This window comes from Haemorhous mexicanus, chromosome 4 (assembly GCF_027477595.1).
Source record: "Haemorhous mexicanus isolate bHaeMex1 chromosome 4, bHaeMex1.pri, whole genome shotgun sequence".
Lineage (NCBI taxonomy): Eukaryota > Metazoa > Chordata > Aves > Passeriformes > Fringillidae > Haemorhous > Haemorhous mexicanus.
The window spans coordinates 5,178,195-5,205,396 of NC_082344.1; the positions used below are offsets into that span (position 1 = coordinate 5,178,195).

Here is a 27,202-nt window from a genome sequence, read left to right on the forward strand (position 1 = left end):
TCTGCCTTTTGAAGTACTTTCATTGGTGTAATACAAATACTTGTATCAGCTCAGAGTTGAAGAATTGGCTTTTGTGTTAAAAAAAAAAGGGAAATAAAAGATAAAAAGTGTGTTTTTCCTCACACTGACCTGTTTTTCTGTTTTAAACCTGTAGTGCTGGCACTTGAGCTCATAAGTTATGATGTGTCATGGGGTATGTGGTTAGGAGTGAACTTGCTGCTTGGAGTTTGTCTCAGATCTAGTCCTAAAGTATAAGACAAGGTGTACAAATTGGAGAAAGTCACCAAAAAGTTATTGCAGTTCAGAGAAAACTTATTCCTGGTCCTCTACTCTTATATGACAACTTCAGGGCCAGATCCTCTCAACATACACAAGTTGTTGTAAATATTTAGTACAGTAGGAAAAAGTATGTCTTAAATTTTCTTGTTTCATTGATTTGTATCCACTTTTTTCATAAACTGGGGTGAGTGGGGAAAGTAAATATTCTTACATAGTCATTGCTATTTCTCATGCCCTTAAGATTAGCAAGTGTCTGACTTGCTTAAGTGCCTGTTATGATTGAATACTACTAAAATTAATGTCTGACTGTCCATCCTCAGTGTTCAATTTCTCTTTCTTTATATGTATGTTAATTTTTCCCCTGGATATGCTGCATTAAGAGGAGGGCCACCAAGTTGTATAGAGGGATGGAGCACCTTTCTTATGAGGAAAAGCTGAGGGAAGTTGGATTATTCAGCCTGGAGAAGAGAAAGCTTTGGGGTTACCTTATTGTGGCCTTCCAGTACTTGAAGGGACCGTGCAAGAAGGGAGAAGGACTGTTTGCAGGGCTTGTAGTGACAGGACAAAGGGGAATGGCTTCAAAGTGAAAGAAAAGAAGTTTGGATTAGATTTTTATGAAATTGTTCCCTCTGAGGGTGGTGAGGCCCTGGCACAGCTTGCCCAGAGAAGCTGTGACTGCCCCATCCCTGGAAGTGTTCAAGGCCAGGCTGGTTGGAGTTCTGAGCAACCTGGGATAGTGGAAGGTGTCCCTGCCCGTGGCAGGGGGTTGGAAGTAGTTGATCTTTTGGATCTTTTCCAGCCCAGGCTGTTATGTGATTCTGTGATTTCAAGGAATTAGCACCAAGGCACAACGTCCAGCATCAGCTTGGCCAGGAGAGCTGCAGAAAGCTCCCCACTTCTGCAGTGAAATTACCTTCCATCCTTAATAGAATCAGCCCTCCAAAACCACTGTGCTTGGTCAGTGAGATCTGAAATGGTTCTGATTGTGATCTTAATTAGCACTAGGGATATTTAGATGTAGTACCTGAAGGCTAATTCAGGATGTTTATACCAGATGAAAGCATCCAGAGGAACACCTTGTGCTGACCTACTTGTGTTTCTGGGACTGTGCCAGTTCAATTGCTGTCATGGTAGAAGAAATGTTAATGAATGGCAGAGGAATAATAGGGCCCAGGTGTAAAAGCCTGTTAATCTACCTGGCTATTGTTGCTGTGAATGAAGAACATGTTATTTTAATGGCAACACTGACTGTTTACACTTCACTGAACTGCAAAGATTGGAGAGCTGGGGCTGTGTGTGTGAATTAAAATGTTTGAACATATATTGGTATCTTTGTGTGCAGGGAAAATAGGATGTTTGCTTTTGGCAGTCATCTGCAAAAAGTCATTGTTTCTGTTGCAAAAATTTGGAACCTAATAATGAGTAATAATATCTAATAAAATCAAATCACAACAGGCTGTGACTTTCTTGAACAATAAATGTACCTAATTTCAAGGTAAATGCTTTCACTAATCAAACTACCATTGTGTTGTACATGCACCAACTATTCAGCTTCCATTGCTTTCTCCCGTGATAGAAATGATATTTCACTTGTGTAAAGTGAATTTTGAGTTTGTTTTCTGAGGGGTGGTCACTATTGATGAAACATTTGGAGTGGGAGTTTTTTTTGCTTCTTCCTTGAGAATGTGATTTGCTTTGATACTTCCTGTCCCTAACAATGTGTATAAGGCACAGGCTTATGCAGTTGTCATCCCATAAAGTTATTTGTGTTAAAAAATGCACTCTGGTATATTCCTTTCAAAGAGGTTTTGATTATGTGGAATTTTTTTTTTTTTCTAAGTGAGATTTTTTTTTGAGATAGAATAGTTGAAATGTCTGCTTTTGTTCCACTGGCTTTTTTTTATCCACAAACTTTAGCAATGGCATTGTTGGAGCTGGTGGCTTTTTGGTGAGATTAAGCTTCTCAGTGTGATTTGTGTAACCATTTGGGAAGTTGTTGGTAATTAAGATAGTCACTGATGATGAATGTGGGAACACGGAATCTGCAGCCAAACCTACATTGTCAAACGGGGCAGTTTTCATTCTTGCCCTGTAACTTCTGTTTTCCAGAATGCTGCTGGAAAGCTGATGGGCACAAGCCCTGCTGTAGCTCAGATTTTTGCATAGCAGAAGTTGGAAGTTATTTCCAAGTTATCTTTTATGGTTACCCTTACATACATATGGAAAAGCTTTGGATTGCCTTTGGCAAAAGGATTAAAAGGTTATGGGCAGATGGAAGCAGCACAATAACAACTCTGCAGCAAATTATTAGCTATGTTAGAAGCAATTCCATGGTCTGTTTTACTTTTTAATTAAACTTTTTTCAAACTATCACCTAGTTCTCAGCTTAGGCTTTTTGTTTCCTGTCTTTGAGTAATGAAAATGTCAAGGATAGCTGGGTAGGAAAAAAGCCTTTCAGGTCCTAGTCTTCTGTAATTTGTCCATGGCATTGCATGTATAGAAGGGAGCCATCGGATCTGGCCTGACCACTTGCAGTGGGAGAAAACAGAGCAGACTCCAAGATGACTGCAAGTGCTAATTGGTCTTGACATCCCCATTGTCAGGAAAGGAGAACCAAGAGTGTTTTGTCCAGTTTAAAAGAGCTGCTTTGGGGTTTTTTTTGATGGTTTATTTTCTTATTTTGGGAAGTTGGGGATGGGAGTTATTTTCTCAAAGTAATTGGCGTCTTACAGACGTGGCGCTTGTTACTTCATTTCCTAGCAAACAAAGTGAATTTGTGATAAAACTAGAAAATTACTATTACATTAACATTGCACAGTGACACACACTGTTGGAGGGAAAGGAGGGGGAGAGCAGCAATTTGTCCTCTGTTTTGTCCTCTTGCCCGCTTTTCACTGGGATAAACCAACTTTGTCTTTTTCCAGAACTACTCCCAGTGAGCTCTCATTCAACGATAAACCAATGAAGAGGGGGTAAAAAAAAATTTACCCAGCTCATAGCCCAGACTCTGTTTGTTTGTATTTGTGGGTCTGTGTAAGGAGAACTTTTTCTGCTCAGTTTGTTCAGCAGCTGATTTCCCTTGCACCACATGAGTTTTGTTGTTCAGCTGGGGATGAGGGACCAAAGAGCAGGAGCCAGCAGGATGGGTTGTTGGGGATTTTTCCCATGACAGGCAAGGACAGGGCCTTGAGTTGTTCATCACTGCCACAGGCAAGCAGAAAACACCCACCCCAAACCCAAAAGCCACGTGCCACTTGTATTTCTGGTTACCTGTGCCAAGTGGTGCTCGTGGCTGTGTACCTGGAAGGAGAGGGGCTTTGGGGAGTCCTCTTGCCAGGGAGGGTGAAGTGTGGCTGGAGGGCTCATCACAGACTCCTCATTTCATGGGATCTTGCCATTTCTGTGGTCATCTCTGGGTATTTCTGTGTTGTATAAACCATGGGGCAGGGAACCAAACTGTGCTCCTTTGTTAGTGTAACAGAATTTGCAAGGCAAGAAAATGAGTGCGGTAGTTTACTGTAAAAAAGAGAGAACAAAACTTTTCTTGATTTTGGCTTTTCTAGCTTAAGGCTGAGGACTTCCAAAGAAGTGTTGCTGGCAGTCTTGTTTTAATATTCCAATAGCAAGAGCTCATCATAATGAGATGTCAGCTCTCAGAAGTGGAATATGGAATGTAGTCAAAATGTTAAAAACTGAAAACTTGCTCTTCATCTCTAACATTTGTTACTACTAAATTTGCAAAAGTATTTGTGAAATAAGCTGACAAACCTGGGGTTTTGGGGGATTTTAGGAGTTTTTTTGCATATAGTTATATGTATAAAGATCTTTCTCTTCTTGTTTATGATTTTCTTCACAAGAAAATAAATGTCATGAACACACCCATACAAAAAAGGTTCTGGTTTTTCCTCTTTTTTATGTACTATCCTTGCACTCACAAGCTAAAAAAAAAAAAAGGTTAATTTATTAAAATAATCTATTGTTTGTCTTCATTAAACCATGTTTATTACTAACAATATTTATAGAGGAGCAAGGAAAAAAAAAAGAAAAAATAAGTTTGAAATTAATTTGTCTTCTGTCAGTGCTTGGAAGTTGGAATAAGAAAGGGAACTGGAGCACTGAGACAGTATCTTACCCTAGGCTAGTTGTTTACCATTAAAGAGAGAGCTTGCATGCGGGAGGGAGTGTTATGTTTTGGACTTACTTCCTTGTAACTCATAAATCTTGGCTGTATAAACGTTCAGTCATTAATTAAGGCTTTCAAATTAATCTGTTTCCTGACTGGACTTGGCTGGTTTTGCATAGAGCAGTGCTGTTGCCCAATCTCCCAGTTTCGGAGTGCTCTCAAACGTGTGGTATGGGAGGATGGTGTTTATTGTGGAGAGTTAATGAACAGCACCAAAGGAGGGAGGGGGAGCCCCTGGGTTACCAACATGTGCAGGAAATAGGGTGCTGGTTTTGTGCAAAATGGTTTTGTGCACTTTAATTGCTTCCCTTCCTTCAAACAATGGCAAAAGTGGCTATTTTATATTGATAAATGTCAGGCCCAGACAGAAGTATTTTTCATTCCTTTCATTATTCTTACATAGCATTCTGATTTTGCACTTCAGCCAGTTTACTCAGGATTATGTATAAATACAGCCAAAACATCTCTCATGTGATGGGAAAAGATTTAAACTTTTGTTAGAGACTTTTTAGAAATTCATTGTATTATCACTCAGGTGCTGCTCATCTGAGATTTGTGTCCTACTTGTTTTACCCTTTTCTTTACAAATGTGTAAATGTGTGTGTGTATATATATATATGTGTGTGTGTGTGTGTGTCTCCTTTCTTACTTATGCAGCCATGGAGGAACTTTTATCATACATTTAATATTTCTCAAATATTAAGTATTTTCAGAAATTTGCCCTGGAGATGTACTACTTTTTGTAGGCATTTTAAACCAAAAATATTTTCATTACCTGGGTACTAGATGTGGATTAAAGCAGTCAGCTTCCTTCAGTTCTGCATGTGCAAAGGATTTCATAAATAACTTGTAAGGTTTAGATGAAACACATGGAAGAAGAAGGTGGTGAAGCCTTGGCACAGGTTGCCCAGAGAAGTTGTGGATGCCCCATCCCTGGAACTGTTCAAGGCAAGATTGGATTGTGCTCTGAGCAACCTGGTTTGGCAAGAAGTGTCCCCGCCCATGACAGGGGCATTAGGACAAGACAATATTTTTTTTTTTTCTAGAAATGATTTTTCCATATCCAAGAAAACCCTTTGCATTTTAATGGCATCAAAGTGAAGGTGTCTTTTCAGTGTCACTTAGTCCCAAACTAAGCCATTCCAAATATTTCCAGGTCTTTTCAGTGTTGCTTTTTACAGATTGTTGATGAGAGGCATTTGTGAGGAGAACTGGCCAGAGGAATCCCTCTGCTTTTAATCCACACTTTGAAAAACTCAGTGTGTCTTCAAAGCTAATGTCAGCATGTGAAAGAACAGCCTCACCTTTAAGAACAGCTCTGCCAATCCTGTGTGGTTTTGGAGCAGAAAAAGAGATGATTGTCAAAATTTTTCCAATAGCAGCTTCATCTCTAGAAGTTTGCCACAGAGAGCATCAAGGATGTGCAGGAAACGAGTGACCCTCTGAATTGGGCAGGTGGGCTTGTGGTGCTGGCTGAAAGTACCATATGATGGAGCATGATAGGAGCACTTGCTAGATATAAAACATAGCATTAAGAAACTGTGGTAATAAATTTCTCTTCTTGCAGTGTACATTCGATTGGAGACAGTCCTGGGCTTGCTGGGAGATAGGATGGATTGTTGGATTGTCTCATTGGTTTCTTCTTTCTTATGGATTTGATAAATCACTTGACACATTGTATTTGGTAAAAAGTAAACTGTATTTCAAAGCCTGAAATGATGGCTGGATGACATTTATAACTTGAAATCTGTTGTTACATAAGACTTGACATTGTGTTGTGTTCAGTGGTGTCTCTGTGCAACCTGAGGGGCAGAGCAAATGGCAATTCACCTTACTGCTTGCCATATACAAAGTAGGACTAGTTTGCCCTATGCAGATTCAAAATGAGGAGCTACACTCAAAATACCTGTAGGGCTTTATTGCAGATGGTGTGGTTTGGGCTACCCATTTGTTCTGGGACCTGTTTCCTGAGGGGTGTTCCCAGGAGGTTGCATCAAGCCACTTGGGAATGGCTGGTGCTGGTTTGGGTGCCATTCCAAACCTGTACTGCACAGCAGAAGTCATTCAGCCTATTAAAAAGGGGCTTAAAGCTAACTAAATAAAGTACATAAAGGGATCATTTAACATGGTGGTGGGAGCCATGACCAGTGACCACTCCCTGGACCACAGGAGCTGCTCTGCTCATCTGACAGCCCTGGAGCTCTCCCGGCTTTCCCAGCAGAGCCAGTGCAGAGACCCGTGCAGGATTCTCTTGTGATCATTGCTCCTGCTGTGGTTTCCCAAGGTGAACAAAACAATGATCCCGGTGTTAAAATGATAAACCAAGTCCAGTCCTAGCCCAGTCAGGATCTGCACAGAACAGGTTGTTCCCTGTGAGGTGGAACAACGCTGATAACATTTAGCAGGAATAGCAAATACACATTAATATTTGCATTATGATAACAGGAAGAGTCTATTTTGAGGTTTATAGTTCGTACTAATAATTCATCCTTGACTTTGAGATGATTCTTGAAAGAAAGTGTCTGTTTCCTACAGGAACAGTCTTTCTTGTATGTCTCTCATTTTTCAAACAGAGAGCTTTTAGTGACTTTATTTTTACCAATTGAAATCCAGCAGTTTTATTGTACTAATATTTAGCCTGCCAGGACTTTTTAGCACCAGATTTTTTTTTTCCTTTGAAAATAGTGAGGGGCTTTTTGCTGTTTGTTTCTTCTTAATTCATATGCAACATTTAAGGAAAGCTTAATTAATCCCAGCATGCAGGGAGAGGGAAAGGAAACAGTGCTGAGCAATTGAGAATATATTTAGCTACATTTAGACAGAAGTGATTGTATTACCTAAAAATCCCTTTTTCTTTTTCTTTATTTTTGGATGAGTCTGGGGGCTAGGAACGGAAGGCAGGCACAGGCTTGGTAAAAAGAAGTGGAGGGGGGAAAATGCTTCCAGGAATTTGTAAAAGAGAAATATAATGAGCTGTCTCTGTGTAGAGCTGAAGCAGATCTTGCTCTTAAAAGTCCTCGAGTCAGAATTTATACTTCAGTTTTAGGAGGTTTGCAATGGCTGGAAAAGCTGTGGAAGTAGAATTCTATTCTCAAGGTGTGAACATAGGAGCAGGCTGATCATGGAGAGGAAGGCCAGTTCTCATTACTGTTTTTTATTAAAATATTTTGTTACTTCTGCTGCAAATTAACATTGGTTTGAACATTTTCTCTCTTAAGTATTGTTAAGTCTTCCTCATTAAAAAAACATTTCCTCAGTAATAATAGGTTCCATATGTAGATGTACTGTGTATGTAAAGCGATACATATTAATATAGCAATTGCCCATGAAAATGTGTTTTTTTGCTTTTCCACCATGTAATGACCCTTCCTGCTCCTGCCCCCAAACAAGCAGAACAACAAGAGGGCCCTTTGAACAGAAATGTGCAGTTTTAAACCATTTTCCAGATCCGATGTTTTCCAAGCTGGAGCGGAGCTGGCGGAGGAGGCCGGCAGAGATGGATCGCTGGCTGTTCCAGGAACAGCCTGACTGCAAAGCAGGGTCAGGCCTGGGGCTGGCGTGTGCCTGACAGCGAGTGCTCGGCTTTCCCGGGAGAGCTGCTCCCCAGGTGCTTCACCAGGGCTCTCCTCCTGCAGGACCCTCCTCTGACAGCTGAGGCTCACTCAGGTGCTTCCAGCTGAGCCCTTGCTGAGCGCTTTGCTGAACGTCAGTGCTGCAGTGAGATGGAAACGCTTTACAGTGCTCTGCGCCTCATCTCACAAACCTGTGGGTAAAGCATTCCTTAAGAGGCAGGAAAACAAACCCCCTTTTGGTTCTTAGAGGGTTACAACAGTATCCCAACATCTGCCTGTAGAAACAACACCCAACCTCCATTTCATAAAATCATAGAGCTCTAAAAAGCCAAGTTACCTTGTGAAATCTCTATTTTTTTTTAATCTTTATGCATTTAACAAAAGGAATATTTCCATGTGTTCTGGTTAAGTGTTGGAACATGATGCAATAAGTCAGTTTGGCTGAGGAGATGTTCTCCAAGTATCCTGCAGCAGATGAGCCTGCCAGCTTCTGCAGGGAGAGGAGGTGGAGGAGAGCTACAAGCATTCTTCATTCTTGCCAGTTGAGAGTTAAAAGACTATCAGAACCATTTCCCAAAGCAAAAGGGAAACAGCAAATTTTTCTTCAACCCACGGGTTGACTGGAAATGAAAAAAAAAATTTAAATCCTGAATAAGATTAAGTGGTCTCACTACTTACATGGGAAAAATGTAGATATTAATTTTACTTTTATAAATTTTGCTTTAGACTTCTTCTGATAAAAAATTATTCAGAAACACTAAATTCAATAATTTCTTTAGTTCTGTATCATTGACTTAACTTTTTACATTAGAAACGGAATTCAGAATGTTTCACCTTGAAAAGATTTTAAATATTTCAATTCAGAATTACTTTTTCAAGATTTCCTTTCAATTTTGTTGCTAAATAGAATGGGTGAGGCTGAATTTGACCCTTTGTTTATTTGGCTTTTGATAAATTAATATATTCTGCTTGGGAAATATTCTACATTCTATTCAGCAGAATAGAATGCTTCTGCAATTCTGCTTTTGGATGAACTTAAAATTGGAGGGAGTTGGTTTTATGAAACAGAGAATTAAAAAAGAGGGGTTTTTTCACATTTTGATAGATACATTTAAGCATCAACATCTATTTTCAGCTCTTTTGCTGAAAGCAAATTTATAATTCTTTTGCTAAGAAAACTGAGCAGCCTGGACTGATAATTTGCTGGCTGCACTTTTATATGGACCCAGGTGTTCATGTTCTTCTGTTTATATTGATTCCACAGTTGAAAGATAAGTCTTTCTGTCTCAGGTGGAAATAGTAAAGTTGTAGGAAATAGGTTTTAGAAAGAGGAATATTTAGTTGATCTGTATCTCAGAACGTATTCTGTTTGGAAAATGTATTTAAATGATTGTGTGATTATACATAGTTGTGGGCGACTAATCTAGTCTGTTGCTGCAGGTCATGGGAATAGCCATAAAAAGTATTTACTGTGAATGTGAACCCGGATGCGTGCTTTCCCGACATGTTTCCCATATGGTCTGTAAGTAAACAGTAAATCAGATAGAGAAGAGCTGAGGAAAGAGAGGAAGTGGGTACGTGGGGATTCTGCAGCATTAAAACCCTGCATGGTTTGAAGCCCTAGCTTGTTTTGTCTCTGACCAAAAAAAAAAAAAAAAAAAAAGAAAGAAAAAAAAAAGAACACATTTAAACAGAACAAAGATGCTCTGCAGACCTAGGAACCCATGGACATTCAGGAACAAAAAACATAACTTCTTTATTAGAAAAGCCTTGGTAGAAGTGCAGAGTCGACTAGCCAGCTCTAGAAATGACTTGCTATTTGCCCACCTACACTTACTGCTGTGGCAGAGCCTGGCATGCATCTGCAGACTGCAGCCTGCAAATTCTTTTCCTGAAACCAAACTAGTTTTAGGAGTTTGCTGATTCCATTTTGACAACTCACCATTCATGTCAGACTGTCCCTGTCAGACGTGTGATTCCCCCTTAGTCCTCTCTGCTTGCTTTGGGAAATCTGAACAAGGGAGGCAGGGATGTGTCAGATGGTCTCAGTGGGTGTGGATGAGGGTCTGAGCTGTAAGCACTGCAAAAATGCCTTTTTATATTGCAGCTGAAGAGCACACAAGAAGTCCTGAGTTGCAAACTCTGTACCCTGGATGTCTGAGTGGGAGAGTAGGAGTTGTGCCTGGCAGGAGAAAAACTGTTTTCACACTGCCATTTCAATATACATGGAAAGTTTCAATCTCTACTCATATATTTGCTCTGTGTTTATCTGTTTTACCTGATTTACCTTTAAAGCCATCCCAAATCTCTGAGGTGTTGTTCTTCCATACTTGTAGCCTAAGCAGGCTTTCTTTTAGCCACCATGGAATTTCTCTGTCACTGAAAGGGGTCATTTCATAGCTCTGGTCTGTCAGGCTGGGAAATTTTCTCTTGGATACAGCTCACACAGGCTTTCCATGCCCTGCAATCCCTGTGATTTTCCTGATTTTTGTCTGCTTTCACAGACTAAAGAAAGTACAAGTTTTCTGTGGAAATGATTGGGAGATTAGAGAGACAAAGTTGGCTCCAATCCAAAGGGTGGTGAGATATATTAGCACAGTTTGTAAGATAAAGCCAAATCTCTATTCTCTGTTACCTTGTGAGACTCCAGCCTAGGGCTAAATGCAGCCACAGATGAATGCTCTTGTACTTCTGAGGGCATGTCAGTGTGAGGAAGTTATCCTGGAATGAGATAGGCTGTGAATGTAAATGCAGTAGCTGTTCCAGCCTAACATCCTGTGGAGACAAGGCCTTGGTGAAGTGACTAAAAGCAGTGGAATGACTCCAGTGGCAGCTGAGGATGCTGAGCCCCCAGTGCATTCCCCCCTCAGCAGCCAGCCCTGCAGGCAGAGGACGGGCTGGACACCATCTCCCAGGCCTTTTTTTTCAGTAGGAATACAAGATCTAACCATCTTTGCAATGGCTGCTTTTCCTCTCATTGTGGAAATCATGATTTATTGCTCATGTTTTCAACTGTCAGGATGAGGTGGATAAGGTGATGGCCAACAGCATTACCATAGGTGTCTTGTGGGCACAAAACATAGTTTAACACCTGCTGTCATGGGCAATATTTTACCTCTGCCTTCTCTTACTGCTTTTTGTCATTCCTACAGCTTATCACTCTGGCTTTGATTGTCCCTGTGGGTATCTAGGGTCTCTTAATGGACACTCTCTTGTAGTGCTGGCAAGATTGGTGTGTGCACACACTCTTCCTGTGGTACTCTGGGAGTTAAAACTCAGCTTTTTTAATGCTTGAGAGGTTGCTACACACCAGTTGTTAGGCCTGTGCAGTGTGATTCAGTTGCTACCTATCCTTTATGGTCTGCTGGAAATGAGTGTTTATTTTTAAAGTGCCTTTTCCCAGATTAAATAGAGCATTAATTAGTGCGTGAGAGGAGCAGGCTGCATTATTCCACCGCAGCTTTCCGTCGCGTTGAGAGCTCATTACCAGATGTAGAGATCATAAACAAACACATGGCTGCTGCATGTAAATCTTCTGCAGGAGAAATTACTGCTGATCCCTCCTGATTACATCACTTTGTCTTCCAGCTCATTAATACACTTTTGACCATGGAGACTATTTAGGTGCTAATAACTCACAAAGCAATATACAGGAAAGTATTACCTTTCCATATTTGTTAAACATATTTCCATCTGGAATTCCTGTCAGTGGTCTAGACTACTTTTTTTTTTTTTTTTTAATTTTGGAAGAGTGGTTGTGGAGTCAAAAATTTTCCTTCATAATTAGTGTTTGCTTCCACAAGGTCTATAGCAGGATATACAAATAGTCTTCCCAAAGCCACATGAAGATGATGATACAGAAATTAATCTGAAATTATTAGGCCAAAGTCTTTGCTGGCACAATCCCCAGGGGAGTTATGCCAGCAGGTAAATTGGCCTAAGGATGAATAAACTTAATGAAATCTGGGACTCACCAATTTAGGACTTGATCCTGCCTGTTACTAAGGAATTAGATCTCACTGCAGTAGCTCCCAGGGCAGTCCCTGAAATCAGTCCCTGCCATGCCAGGTGCTGCAGTGGCTGCTGTAACCCCTCCACTGCTGATGGTCCATGAGGTTTGGGACATGAATGAGCGCTGACCTGAGGAAGGCAGCTCATCCCAGGTATCAGCAGAGCTTGCTAGGTGGTGACAAATGAAATTCATGACAGAGCCAAGACTAATCCTACCTTCAGTCCCTCTAGGAGTGACTTTTGCCTAACTCTGCTGGGATCCTTGGCAGGTAATGTTTCACATAGTCTAGTGGAAAAGACCATGTTTCATACTCTTCTTCCACATGTCTTTTCCCTTTCCCAAACTCTCCAAGAGCACCAGCCACATGCTGCCTGAGCTGCTGACCACAGCAAAATGACCTGGCAGGGATGAGTAGCCTTGTACCAGAGTTTCTTCCTATTTTCCTTTTACTGGAGACACCAATATATAAAAAATAGGTAGAAATATAAAGCACCAGAGGAATGTGACACACTGTCATTAATCACAACGTCTTTCTGTGACCAGAACATGAATTTTAGCATTTGTAATTTGATTGAATCCTGCATTAAAATCTGCCTTTACTTCTGATAGTAGATGTTACTGAGTCCAAAGTTTTGCAAAGCCACAAAGTACCATCACCTTAAAGGCAAAAAAGGTCTTGTTTGTTCATGGTACTTGTCCTCCTCAATAACTTAGAGCTTCCATTAAGCTTCCAGTTATTAAAAGCAGATAAGGGGTTTGGAACATATTTAAGCATGTGCTTTACTTCAGTGGTGTTTGCTGACGTCAGAGGAACCCAAACCAGATGCCTATGTGCTTTCAGGGATGCTTTCTTGAAATAAGGGGAGAGGAAAAGAGAGAAGCCTCTCCTTCCCTTTTTGGCTCTCCTCTTTTCATGTGTGAGTAACACACTGTGCGCCTGGTTTTGTTTAAATCCAAGGATGGCAAGCAACCACACTCTGTGAAAACTTCCTACTTCTTCCCATCCTTCTTTATGGTTTGTTTTTTTCTTCTTGCTATTGATATTTGGGAACCTGTGGAGACAAAGTGATGCGAAACTTGGAGGTCTGACAGAGGAATTTATTCTGGCAGTGTTTGTGTGAAGCCCTGTGGTGCCATGAAATCCCCCTCAGTCCCACTGCTTGCTTTGCTTTTTCAAACACAGGCATAGCTGAGCTGGTGCTTCATTTGCAGGGGGTCTGTCAGAAGACAGGGAGATGGATGGGAGAATCTCCCAGCTCACAGGTTGGTTGAATTGCCTCTTTTAAGGTAATAACATTCCTGAAGCATGTTCTAATATTTTATAGCTTTTGTGAAAGACATGGATACTTGTCACTAAATTACAAGTCTGTGAACCCAGTAAACCTGCTGGTTCTTCTGAATCAAGGGTGCTTGATGTTCAGATGAATTTGTATCCCGTTAAATGGCAGTTGCACTCATCCTGTACTTCAGCTCTACAATAAAAGAGTGTGTGTACAGACTCATCTTTTAATAAGGGAAATAAATTTATAGGGATTTTGTTTGTGGGTTTATGTTTTGGGTTTTTTAAACAGTGAAGCATTCCCTGACAGGTTTGCAGCAGCTAAGCAAGATGTGTGTTGAATTCACATTCATCTGTGTTACGTGGCTGTCCCTGCTTTGCCAGCTGCTCAGTTCATGTGGTGACAGACCAAACAACTGCTAAGTGACAGTGCTGAAAACAATTTTGCAGGTTTCTCAAGAAAGTGTAAAGATCACTTCTCTACCATCTGAGCTTAAGGGCCATGTGCATCACATCTGAAATATTCTGTGCTTTGTAAAGATGAGGACAGGAATATTTTGGGACTATGAGTGTACATAGTTGGGGCACTGACAGCTGCATGTCACATCTTTTTCTCTCCACCAACGTTTGGTTTATGTGAATAGGGTTAAGCTGACCCTAACCACAAACTCTAGTGCTGATCAGAGATTTCAAACCCACCCTTCTCTGTGCAAAAATGTCATTGTGAACTCGTGTTCAAGCAGTATAGACTTGATTAGGTTCTCCTTTTAATTGAGAAATCATATTACAAAGTACATCTTCCCCAATAGTTCTAAGAAATGCCTTGTGGAAATTAAAGCAATTGCTTGCTCAGTAAATAATACCAAGAAGAAATCTAGCACATTTTACTGATTTTTTTCCCCTCCTAGATACATGAACTGTGTTAAAGAGAAGGATCAGCAGTCTGTCAATAGTACCTAAATTCAGAAGTCCCTTGGTGGTTGATTTAATAATCTAAGTAGTGTGTACTAGCTAAAGGAGAACTGGGGCACACTCACTGCAAGGCTGTCAGGCAGTACTTGGTTATACATCTCGCAAAACTGAAAAAACCTCACCCTGATAAGATTACCAAAACATGACAAATGGCAGCCACAAATAGATTTTTGACTTCCTGCTCATCTCTTCTTTCTCCTGCCCTTCGCACTCTGTCCCGGTGTAACAAAGCTGTCAGGGCTGTGCAGCTCCTCCAGGTGAAGGTCAGCTCTTGATATATTTTTGATCGTTGTGTGAAGTTCCTCTGTTAGTATGTGGTCCCCTTTTTAACCTCTTTGCAGATTCCCCCGATTATCCCAAATCACTTTCACATGGAGCTGAGGTTAAGCTTTATTTCTCTTGGCTTGTCCCTTCCATAGCAGACACTTCGTCTTCACTTTGAAAGGACAAAGCGATGTTCAGCTGCCTGGGCCTGCGCCCAGCATTTGATTTATACATTATTTAATTTCCTTTAGAAAATTGGAAGCAGAACTTTAGGAGTGGAAGTCAGTCCTTTTCATTTGTTTAAGGATCTTTTAGGGCTAATATAATCATCGATAGTAGATGTCAGCATGATTAGGGTGACTTAAGGTAAAGCAAAGAAAATTGAATACCAAGAGAAACTCTTTCGCAGAGGAGAGGGTGCCAAGATTTATAGCTGTTCACAACATCTGTGGGTTATGAATTGGGGCATTAAAAAATGAAAATAGAAAATCACCAGGTTTTTGAGTGACACATTGAAAACACCTGCCTCCCCTGGCTGCAGGTTGGGGCAAGAAAGGCTCTCACCCTTTGTGATATGTTTGCAGTCGATCCTTGGAGTGTGGGTCTCTCTGGAACTTAATTCAACCAAGGAACTAATTCTGCAGAAATTCCTCACTGAGTCCAGAGGTTTGCATTGGGGCTGACACTGCATTACCTCCTGCAATTAGGTCTGCACATGCTGCTAAGTGACCGCCAAGACAATTTGAAAATTTCTCATGCAGTGGAGTCAGGAAATTAAAAATTAACTCTGGAAAGGACATCATATAATATTTGGCAGTGTGGTTTGAGTGCTGTGTCCACTGAGGGGTAGAAAGTCCTGCTCTCACAAAAAAAAGAAAAAAAACCAAACCAAAAACCAAAAAATCAACCCCAAAAAAACCCAAAAACCCTCCACCAAAAAGTTGAAATATGTCTTCCATGGGATTTTGCATGATCCACAGCTGAGGGAAATATGGGAAGGGGAAAGGCTTGTGGCATGCATGTGCTTATGGATACAATATGACTTACTTGTGGCCTTTAATTTAGCAAAATAGCATTTAATGACGCAGAGTGAGAGTCCCACATAGTTTCAGGCTCCCTGGTGCTACGGCTGCTGTTCCCAACATGGTTATGTGGGGGGAGAAAGGGCTTCAGTGTCACTGTGGTGCCGTGCCCATTCCAAGTCTCAGAGTCGTCCATTTGATCTGGAAGTCCCTTGATAAATAGGAGGGGCACATGGCAGCACAAGAGAGGCTTTGTCAATCATAGCCCTTTGAGCTAAAACAAACACCTTCACCACTCTGGGCTGCTGAGAAGTACCAATTGTGTGATGTCATGCAAAATAAAAGGAAGGACTAAAGTCCAGCTTCCCTGAGACATTTCATGCATTTAAAACTTGTTCACCCCATAAAAAACAAATGATTGATATCAAAGAATCTTCCAGATAGCATGAAAAGTATTAAATATGATACCAAGTGGGAAATGTTAAGAACATCTGCTCTTTGCAGTACTGAATAATTACAAAGCTGAGAGAAAATAGCATCTGTTTTTTGGTTCAGTATGGAAAACTGTGCTTCTGTGGCAGCATCCTGGATGTGGTGTCCCGATTCTTTTGGTCACCTTTTATTGTTTTTGCAGAGGCGTTAAGACTTTCTGTCTGTCCTACTATCTGTATATCTAATGTGAAATTACTAAATACAATACACAGGGAAGTGGAAAGTTCACACTTTCTCATGCACACAGGCAATTCCTGAGCAAATCAGAACTCAGCTCTTGACAAGGATCTGGAAACAAAAACAGTTGTAGATAGCCACACAAGGCAGAAAGAGCAGCATCTGCTAAGGACAAAGTCAATGATACAATTAAGGGGTTCTTTTTTTCTACCTCACAGATTGGCACGAGCTGTTGGATGCTGTCATCCTTAAAATCCTCTGTGCTATGCAAAGTGGGCTGCTGGGTGATTCCTGAGCCTGTTAGGTAGGCTGGAATGGCTTCAGGGAGAGTAGTTGTGCTTTATTGTGTCATTTTATAACTTAGCTACACAATTCAGCACAGTAACATATTTATGAAAGTTCAGGAGAAGACATATGTGTGCTGCAGTCTCTAGATAGCAAGAGGAGTACACCCACAACACTGCATGTAAGAGGAGCAGATGATCTTTTCCTGTGTATTCATTTGGGCTCTGGTAGGCAAAGCAGCCCTACAGCAGGAGGCAAAAAACCTGACGGTGACTTCAATATTTGGGTGTCCCTCAAAGTGTCCCTCAGGATCACTTCAGGACTGTCCTAGCACCGGTTGTGTGTTTCTTAGAGGCTTTTTATGGTCTTTCAGCTGTGGTCCTTAGTTATGTTAGTTTCTGAGCTCGCTCTTGTGGCATCCTCCTTTGGGCTTCATCCTCTCCTTCCCTGAACACTATTAAGCATAGTAGCAATTTATTAAGCATAAATTTCCTACTTTTCTGGCCTTAAATTGAGTATCGTGCTAGACTGCAACTTCTAAGAGGCTGAAATGCTGTTAACACTAAAAAGCAAAGCTGCGTACAACATGGAAGAAGGGTAAGGGAGACTCCTCTGCTTCCCCCTGTGCATATTTCCAGAAATGCTAAGGGTAAATTTTGAATGTAAAGCATCTTTGTGAAGAGAAATTCAAGTGACCTGTTTCCTAAGTCTTCATAGTGTTGGAAATTTGCACTACATTGTCTTGCCTAGACAAGGAAGGAGGGGGGAAAAACCCAAGAGACCAAGGAGGTTTTTGCAATAACATGGCACACAAATGGAGAAGGAGTTTACAACTATAAAGGAGAAGAATTTGTTGAATTAGATCTGTTATCCATAGAGTAAGCAGATCTGGATCACTTTCAGACATTACATGGATTCAGTTTCCTCAGCTGGAGGAGGAAACCCAAATTTCAAGTTGTAACGTTAGCATTGCAAAAGCAGATGCCTTAATTGACTTTCTGTTCCATTAAAATAGAACTCTACCATCAATTCTTAACTCAAGGTAATTGTTGGTACCCCACTTTTCTTGTTCCATATATTTGCATCATCTGTGGTTTCTTTTCTAGCTGCAATTACTTCATTTATTTTCTTGCACAAGCAAACCCTGCATTAAAACTTGAATAAGTTCTTTTCCAGCATTTTTTGCTTCTTCCTTTAGGAGTAATAACCATACACAAAGGCATTTTGCTGGGGCTTAATGGCATTGCTTTCTAGATCTGCCTGTCCTCCCAGCCACACTCTGCCTCCCTGGAATACAGGCACGCAGTAGTCCTCCTCCCTGATTTTCCTGGGAAACACGAGCAGCTGGTGTCATGGGAAGCTCCAAGAGGTAAACTTAGAAACAGCTTGAAATTCCTTTAGCTTTCTGCTGAGGAACTAGATACTCCACAGGAGACATCTCACACCTTCCAGGCACTGAGAACCCAATAAATAAAAGCTAGAGAGCTTCCATTAAGGACATTATGTGTGTTCTCCCCAAATGTCTTTTCTCACCTCTTGCCTCAACCCGGGATGTGAATGCACGTGTCACCCAGAAAGTATAACCCTTACTATTGTAGCATTTGTGTGTTTTCTGTCCAAATTGACAGAAAAACTAAGTTTCTAGAAAATGTGTCATTATTTTTAACCGAGTGAGTTTGCTTTTACTGTATTGTGTTATGATAGCTTATATGTAGGTAACTACCATTGCTGTTTTTAACCTGCTGTGTAAGGTCCAAATCAGGACAATATTTGCCATGGCTCCAAAGACAGGACAAAAGGCAGAGTTTAAATGAACCCATGAAAAAAATATTTCTTTTGCTTTCCTTCTTTGCTAGTTGGATTCAAAAGTTTGGGGTTGTAGCTACCTTTCAATGGTGATATAATGTAATAGAAATGTGGCTGGAGCTGAAAGGAGATGAAAGACAGTTCTAGACTGCTTGTGCTCTGTTGACCAAAAAAAACTATTTCTAGGGAAGGCAGAGCACTTCTCCCAGTTCATTTGCAGAGTTGCTTTTATTTGCTTTGTTTTGGTAGGAGTCTGAGGCCTCTGCTCAGGTTAAACTTGAGAAAGGAAAGGCAAGAATGATCTTCCAGTGCAAGAAATAGGGAATATGCTGAACATATCACCCAACCTCATAAGTGCCTCGAAATCTGAAAAGCAAGCAAGCAAATGCAGCAACCACTTAACACCTCCACCCTGATAGGTTTCATTAGGTGGGAGCTGCCAAATCTGTTTTATGCAGGTTTTTTTTTTTTTTTTCCTTAGGGAGAAACTCATGACAGCCACAGCTAATGATGAAGTCTTCTAGTTTTAAATTTTCAGTTGCATAATCCAATCTCTCTTGCTGACGGCGTTCGGCAGAATACCCTTGGCTCTGTGTCCAGGCCCTCTGCAGCACCAGCAGACTGTGAATGAGAACACAGGATTCTCTTAATTACTTTTAATTAAAATGAGTGCCTGCACACACACACACACACACACACACACATAGAAAGACTCTGTTTTTCTAGTGGCTTGGCTTCCTTTTCCTCATTGAAGGGAAGAAGTTAAACTTTCCCATTAAATGTTTATATAAAAATGAAATAATTCTGAGGTTAACCAGAAATGCAGCTTAATCTTGTATAGAAACATGCATGTGATTTTTTTTTTTTTTGTGGGGGGGAGGGGGTTGGTTTTTCTGGGGGTTTTTTTTTTTTTAGTTGCACAAATATAGCTGAAACTTGAAGTTGGCAGAGAGTGCTGTTTAAAAATATTTAGTCCCAGCATGTAAAAACTCGTTTTGTTACAGAATTCCTTTGTGAGAGGTGTAGCTATGCCATGTCTCTGCCAAAGTGATGGGAGCCATATCGGCGGAGTGCCTCTTGGAAAATAGCTGCGTTTTGGGCTTGTAGTTACAAAATTGAAATCGGAATTTACACGTTTTATACATTGCTTGGAAGGATACCACATCTAGTAATATTTTTTAAGAGAGTGGAAGGAAGAAAAAAAGAAAGCTTGCAGATGGAGCCGAGGCTTCGCTCTGTTAGAACATGTCGGGATGAGCAGAGGTATGTGTGATGACACTTAGCATGTACCACTGAGAGCTCTGCTTTATTCCCCTTAGCTGTCATCATGTGCTGGAGTTATGATACATACACCTAATTTTGGCTACATACCTCATCTTTCCCTTCCCTGGGCGTGTGTGAGCTTTATAGAATAGCAGGAGCTACTGATACATGTGATGCTGTCTGCTGCCCGGGCACAGCCCCTGCTCAGTTTCTGGTACTGGAAGAGCAATAAAGGCAGCATTTTGGGGTCACTGCCTCATTAATTGTTGCTATGATTGTCCCACGTGTGCAGCTGGCCAGTTGTCTGGCTCACCTCTTGGTTCACCTTCAGCTGATTCTGAAGCCTGGCTGAGACCAGGAAGAGAGGGAAGGAGAACTTGGTCTTTGCTGTGGCCACCGTGGAAAGGGTGAGTGGGAACCCCCATCCTGGTCAAATCAGATGTATTCAGGCAGCAGGACAGCTTTGTGTCCCTGTGCAGCAACCTCAGCTAAGCTGTGGACACCCACACATGTGGCCACTTGTACATTAAGCCACAAAATTAAACAAATAAGTTTGTGTAAAATATATTAAGTTGTGTAGATTTGGGGCAGACTGCTCTGAACTAAGGTCACTTACAGACTTCATTAAAGGAGCCGGTTTTATTCAATTACATGTGCTTAGCAATTTCTCATTAAAGGAATCAGGAACAGCAGAGATCATTTGCTCTCAGAGACACAGGATACACACAATCCTGGGTTTATGGTTTGAGATGGAAGAAACCTTAAAGATAACCTCATTCCACACCCCTGCCATGGCCAGGGACACCTTCCACTAGAGTGGGTTGCTCAAAAAGTAGTACCTGTCCTTTCCATTTAAGAATTGCAAAGATGCTGCCTCAGTACAGACCTGTTTTAAAGTAGGCAGTCCAATGTCTGCTTATAATGAATGTCTCTTTAATAAACAAGGGAGAAAGAAGTCTATCTTTTTAATAAAAATAATATCTAATTGTAGACTATCATTGCTGAGGGAAGGAATTCACCCACTCCAAGGCAGTGTTCCTAAATACAGAACTGTAGAGATATAAATGCTTAACTTGAGGAAAGCTAATAGCAGTTTACAACATAGATGCTTAGAGATCAAAGAAGCCTCTGTCTCACTGAGACATTTGTGCAGCCTTTGAGGGCCTTGCACGCTTCAACTGGGAAAATTTTAGGGAGCAACGGTCGTATTCTAAGCAAATCCACACCATAGGTCCCATGGATCAGTACATGAGGCTGAGGAGTGAATGGATGCTGTCTGAAAAGCATGATGCTAATACACTTCATCATTTTCTGGTTAAAGCGGATTATTTGCCATTTGCAAAATGCCCAAATGTATAATTGTATCATTTTGTGGATGCCCCATCTGTGGAAGTGTTCGAAGCCAAGTTCTGAGCAACCTGGTTTAGTGGAAGGTTCCCTGCCCATGGCAGAGGTGTTAAAACTAGCTAATCTTTAAGGTCCATCCAACCCAAACCATTATTTGATTCTGTGATCCATCCCATTTAAATCTACAGATCATAGAACTGAGCAGAATGAGGAGATGCACATGATTCTTTGTCTTTCAAACCTTGGTCAAAATTTATCACAAGGTGTTCAATAGTTCCATAGTATTGGAAACTCTTTCCTCTATAACAGAACAAGATTTTTAGCAATCTGTAACGATTGCTCTGTGCAGATAAGAGAAAAAGCTGTTTTCTTGTCTTTCCTTAGTATATACATAAAATGGGGGAAGGTGAAACACAAGAGAAGTACTACATTTAAGCCTTTTTGGAACACATCAAAAACTTCACCTCTCAGCAGCTAAGACCCTCTCAGTTTAGCATTTTAAAGAAAAAAATTATATTTGTGACATCTTAAAATAGCATTCTCATCTAGGGCAGGTCTCCCCAGCAGCTCCTGGAGCATAACACATCCCACTTGCTGTGCTCCCCACTCCTCCCATGCCGACTTGTCGAATCCCCCCTGAGCCCATCTCAATACCCCAGCAGCAAGCTAAGGCTCTTTTTATTTTATTTCTGGATTAGTTTTCTGATGGTCTGCTGCATTGAATCGGTGAATGAAAGGGCCAGCTTAGCACCGGAGCCAGCACAAGAGCCGGGGGGGAGCCCGCAGCCGGCAGCGGGTGGTGCCTGCACAAAGGAGAGGGGGGAAAGCGGGGCCGTGGGGTCCCACACTGAGCAGGAGTGACCTGCTGGGGGTGGCACAAACCTTCGAGGTATTTTTACATCTCTGCCCAGCTCTGCTTTGAGCCCCCTACAAATCCCTTGTGGGAAGTTGTGTGCTCTTGGAGCCGCCTTGAATTATTTATGTGGATTTTAAGAGTACAGTCAGCAACCTCTCCCATCTACTCTCTGCCTGCGGAGCAGCCTTTCGATTTGAAAAGGCATCCATGCCCACCTTTCCCCCTAGTCTCGGGTGGGTCCTGAGAGCTTTCCAGCTATCCCTGTTTTGTGGGGATAAGTCTTTTGCTCTCACAGGGCAGCTCCTGGCACCGGGGTAGGGCAGGAATTTGCCGGATTGAGACACAGATGTCGAGACCCGGGGGTTATTAATGTCTTTTTCAAATGCTGTGTGTGAAGCTTTTATCCCTCCCTGGCTGAGCGGGAAACACGAGTCCCCAGACCTGGTCCCGGCTCCCTTTGAGGTGCCCGGCGGGCGCTCAGCCTCGCAGGTACCGCTGCTCCACCAGGAAGAGCCCCAATTTGTGCTATTCACAACCCGCAGGGCACTATTCTTGTTTCCAGGCTCCTAATCCCTCTCTCACACACAATCCCTTACAACTTGAACTGGCGGGGTGGAGGAGCGAGTTAAAAAGGAAGGAAAAAGGAAAATGAAACACAATGTAGGGCCAGGCAGTGGCTGCCAGTTACGGTGCACACAATCGACACCAGCTGCAGCCCAATTAAACCCGACATTCACAGGTGTTCCCAGCACACTCGGCCCTAACAAAACCACTTTCTTGAAAATACCTAAGGCTTTAACACAGAAGAGCTTGCTTTTTTTTTTTTTTTTTTTTTTTTTAGGTTCTTTAAAGCTATTTAGAGCACTTTAAAGACAAAGAAGCTGAAAAGGACTTGAGTCGGCTGGAAAGAGTTGGTGCTTAATGCCAGAATGGGGGAGAATTGGCGCAGCTGAAGCAGCCAGTGTAACCATTGGTTTGGGGGCAAGTTGGGGGAAAGATGGATTGAGCCCAGTGCTGGTTATGCAGGGAACAGTAACTGGCACCGGGCATTTTATTGTTCCTGGGAGCGGAATGTGGCAGGAGGGAACGACTAGGTGTAAATCCTTTTCTGCTGGGGGGCTCGTAGCATAGCTCTGGGCTGGTATGTGGCTTTGTTTCTTACTGATCTCTGTGTGTGTGGCTCAGACAGCAAATTTTAATTCTCCTTTCCTCCCAGGAAAGCTTGATTCTGGTGCCTTTTTCACTTTGAAGCAGAATTCTAAATTAATTGTTTATTTTCTGATCTTAAAGATCATTCCTGAGGTGATAAATCAGTCCTTCAAGAAAGCAATGCACTGGTTTTTTATACATGAATTCAAAAGTATTCCCATGGTAGGAGATGACTGTAGAAGACAGCAGATGAATGCATTGGTTGGTAAATTGCTCTGACTCCATTGGAAATGAGAATTCTGTTTGGTAAACTTCCTTTGATAATGATATTAATAATAACCAAACTAGGGGATATTCTGGTACTCTTAGATTCAGCAGCTTTTTACCTCACCTGGCTGCCTCTTTACTGCTGCAGTAGCACCCATGTAGTTACAGTAGGTACAACTTGGTTACCTGGTGCTGTTTAATCACTGCTGTCTCTGACAATCACTTCATGCCTTCATTACTGCCCTAGAGTGGGTGCTGAAAGCCACTCAGGATTCAGATGCAGTCACAAAATATCTATTTTGTCCCTCCACACAGTGAGATGTATTTTTGCTTTTGGAACAGGACTAGCATGTTATTCCTATTCCTCACAACACACAGAGATCCAAAAGACTGCACTTTTATTTGTCCTTTTTTGTGTACTGAAAAGGTAAAAATGATGATACGTTGTATTTTTATTTGAAACTCATTAAGAATTGCCTTGCAGGTAGGTAATGTTGGTTCTTAGCATTCATTTATCGAGGTAGGCAGATGCTGTTCATCCTACTAAATGCAATGGAGAAAAAAGAATATCACCCAAGTTGCAAATTCACAAATAATTTGGCCTAAATTAGATACTGTCACTTGGGAAAAGATGCTGGAGGCAGTGTGAATAATTTTCTGAGAAAAATCCTCTCAGCACAAACACAATGATAAGAAAGGGACAGAGCTATGGCCTGGTACAGCCCCCTCTGTGTCCTGCACAGCTTCAGGCCCTCAGCAGTGGGAGCTCAGGGCAGAACTGGCCAAGGCAGCAATGGCAGATGGGAGGAAGAATGGACAGGTTGGGCAGGAGCAAGGTCTGAGTCACTGAGGACTCTTCAGCTTGCAAAGACTTGACTGGGAGGGAAGGAGAGAAAACGCTGTAAAGTCATCGATGGTACAGGGAAGGTGAACAGGGAAGAGCAGATGAATCACCATTCTCATAACACAGGGAATAGGAGGACTTGCTGAAATTGCCAGCTTTAATACAAACAAAAGTGCTTCATTATGTAAGAATGATCGGACTGTGGCACTTGATACAGATTGATCTTGTAGAGGCCAAAAGAAGAAGAGATTTAAGAAAGTCACAGGAGAAGTTCATTGGGTGTAGACCTGTTGCAGGGTTTTAAAGCTAGTGGTGTGGATGCAGCTTCTGGGTTTGAAGTGCTGCTAAGCCTAGGGAAAATCCATGTCTTGCTGCAAAGGTCTCCTTCCTCTGCTGTCAGTTACAGCCTCTTCTGTGGCCTTCCCTTTTTTCCTCAATCCACAGAAATGACATTTGAAAGCCCTTCTGTTGCTCCATCTGGTAAGAAATGTCCTAATGTGGCTGTGACAAGAAGTCTCCGTGACAGACCAGTGACCTTAGGCCAGTAAGGTCTGAATTCACCAGATTAATTCACCTTCCTCTCACTGTGGCTACACCACTACTTCTGTTTGCTTTCCATGAGTGATTTAGCTTTATCAGCTAGTGAGAATGCTTGTGAGGACTTTTTTTTTTAAAGTTTGCATACTGAACAAAGCAAAATAATCAAACTTGCCTTGTTGAATCTCTTACCTCAGAAACCTGATCCACTAGGTTAGCCAAGGAATGGAAACAACTCCATGTGACTCTGTGACCAGACACAAGGGCCTGCATTTTCAACACTATGCTGTAACGCCTGCTGTTTATTACTCAATAATATAGAAAATATTTAGTCCACAAAAATTCTGAGTGCAGCCAGGGAAAGGGAGAACAATAATTTATGCCTTAAATGTATGCCTTTCCTTGTCCCTTAAAAGCAGCTGAAATGCTTTTAAGAAGCCAAAAATAATGAGTTTTCTGGTGCTTCCTCATGTCTAGTGATTTTTCACTTATCACAGAACTTATGGTTCAATGTTTAAAATTAAAACAAAACAAAAAATCCTTTGGAGGTGAGTTGTCATCACTGTTACTGATAGTGTTGGCAGAGAACAGAGAACAGGTGAAAGCTTCATCAGAGCTATCAGCCTATGGGTGAATTCCTCCTGAGTGTATTGGTGTACAAATGAAATGGGACAAAATAGGATTGGCAGTGGTGTCCCTTCAGTTTTGCATGTGACAGCTTGACAGTGTCTCCTTCAGCTTCTCCTTCACTAAACCAGGTGCTGACAAGTGAACACCTTGTCAGTGTCACCCTGCTTCAGCATTTCATGCTGTGGATAGGTGATGGTCTCTGTGAGAAGAACAGGGCAGTCAAAACCTGCTGGACTGCATCTGGGGATTTTTTAATAATGCCTGTGAAAACTTCCAGAGAGTCTCTTCATTTTGTGGCCTTACTGCAGTATTTATCGAGGGGAAATGAGCCCTTCTTTCAAAGGCCAACACAGGTTCTGAGTCCAGAATGCTTGGGATCTGTTTTTCCATCACCAGTCTTCTCCCTTGTGAAAGAATTCTGGGGTCAGTGGTAGGCAGGGAGTGTAAGGGGTGTTTGATCTGGTGCAGGTTTTTTTCTTAAGTAGCTTAATATTCCTGTTCGAGATGGGGACACAGTCACAATGTCTGCTTAGAGAAAAACTTGCACAGAAAGACCAGGGCCTCTCTGTTAACTTTCTGGGTGATGTATTACTGATCTCCACAAGAAGCTGGTGCACTAAATCTCAGCTGCGCTTCCACGTTCAGCTGTCTCTGAAGTCCTGAAAAGCATTAAAATGCGTAACAGCAGTGTTTAGCTTTGGTGCTCATTAGAGCAGCACAGAACTAATAGTAATATTGTTGTAACTTGACAAAGCCATCTAAATCCATGCATGTTTTCTTGTGAAAGCTTCCTAAACATGCTGCTAAATCCCCTAAAAAGCTACTAAACGGCTTTGGCAACCATTAGCAGAGCATAAGCGAGGGAACTCCTTTCAGTAAGTGAACAAACAGAGAAAATATGCTGAATAGCCGGACAAATGTGTTTCAGTTGGCTCTTTCATTTACAGATATAAGGGAGCAGTCAATATCAATCACTGTTTTCCCTGTTGCACTGGAAATCACAATATCTCTTTTCATTCCACAAGCTCCTTTCACCACAGTAATGTGTCTTTAGAGTGACACTGGCATCAGTCTGTTTCCGCTGTCTGAAGTCCAGAGAGCTTAAAAACACATTGCAGGGTATGAGACCTTAACCTTCCTCCCCTTCCACACACCCCTCTCCTCCGAGCCTCCTTTGGAATTAATTGTTTTTATTTCTTTCCCAGTGCAAGGCTGGGAAAGAAAAGTGTCTGCAGAGCCTGGGAATATCTGCTCTTGCACTTTGGGGATGGAAAAATGTATCGCCCGTGGTTGGGATTTGAATTTATCAGGTGTTGTGGGGAGTTTAACACAAGGTAATATGATTAGTGAGTTAATTTGCAGCATGCTGTAAAGTGAAATGTAATGTATTGTGGTTTAAAGTTCGAGCTACATCCTGTTTTTTTGGATGTCCTCATCGTCCACAACCTCATTTATTTTAAAAAAATTTAAAAGTTGGGAAAACTCTACTTGTGATTATTTGACATTTGGAGTGATTTGATATTCTGGGGTTCTCTTTCTTCAAGTAATGTAAATAATAATAATAATAATAACAATAACAATAATAATAATGCTGCTGTGGGGTTGTTTTTTTGTTGTTTCTTTGCAGATAGCAGCAGTGTGCAGGGAAGCAGCCCTCCTAGCTCTTCAGGAAGACATCCATGCCAAATCCATCAAGGGCCGGCACTTCCGGAGCGCACTGACGGTCGTGAGCCCAAGGATTCCCGACTCGTTAATCCAGTTTTATGCAGATTACCAGCAGCAAAGTGGACTGCACGCGCTCTGAAAGGCAAATTAATACATTCCCCATTCACTGTGTGAATGGCACATTTCCTTTGTGAAGCTGTCAGAAGCCCAATAGTTTTGTACTGTGAGCGAGTGGAGTGTCTGGAGTTAACTGAATGTGGAATTGCTGCAATAAAAGTCCCTGTGGAAGTTTTGAGTGCCA

At 41.7% G+C, this 27,202-nt stretch overlaps 1 protein-coding gene across 1 annotated transcript in view; it reads left to right on the forward strand.

Annotated features, from left to right (window-relative positions):
• AFG2A (AFG2 AAA ATPase homolog A) overlaps positions 1 to 27,202 on the forward strand; it is a 162,465-nt gene extending 135,263 nt beyond the window's left edge. The window contains 1 exon segment of the mRNA XM_059843742.1: positions 26,864 to 27,202. Within this exon segment, the coding sequence (XP_059699725.1) occupies positions 26,864 to 27,040 (177 nt within the window). The 3' untranslated portion in view covers positions 27,041 to 27,202.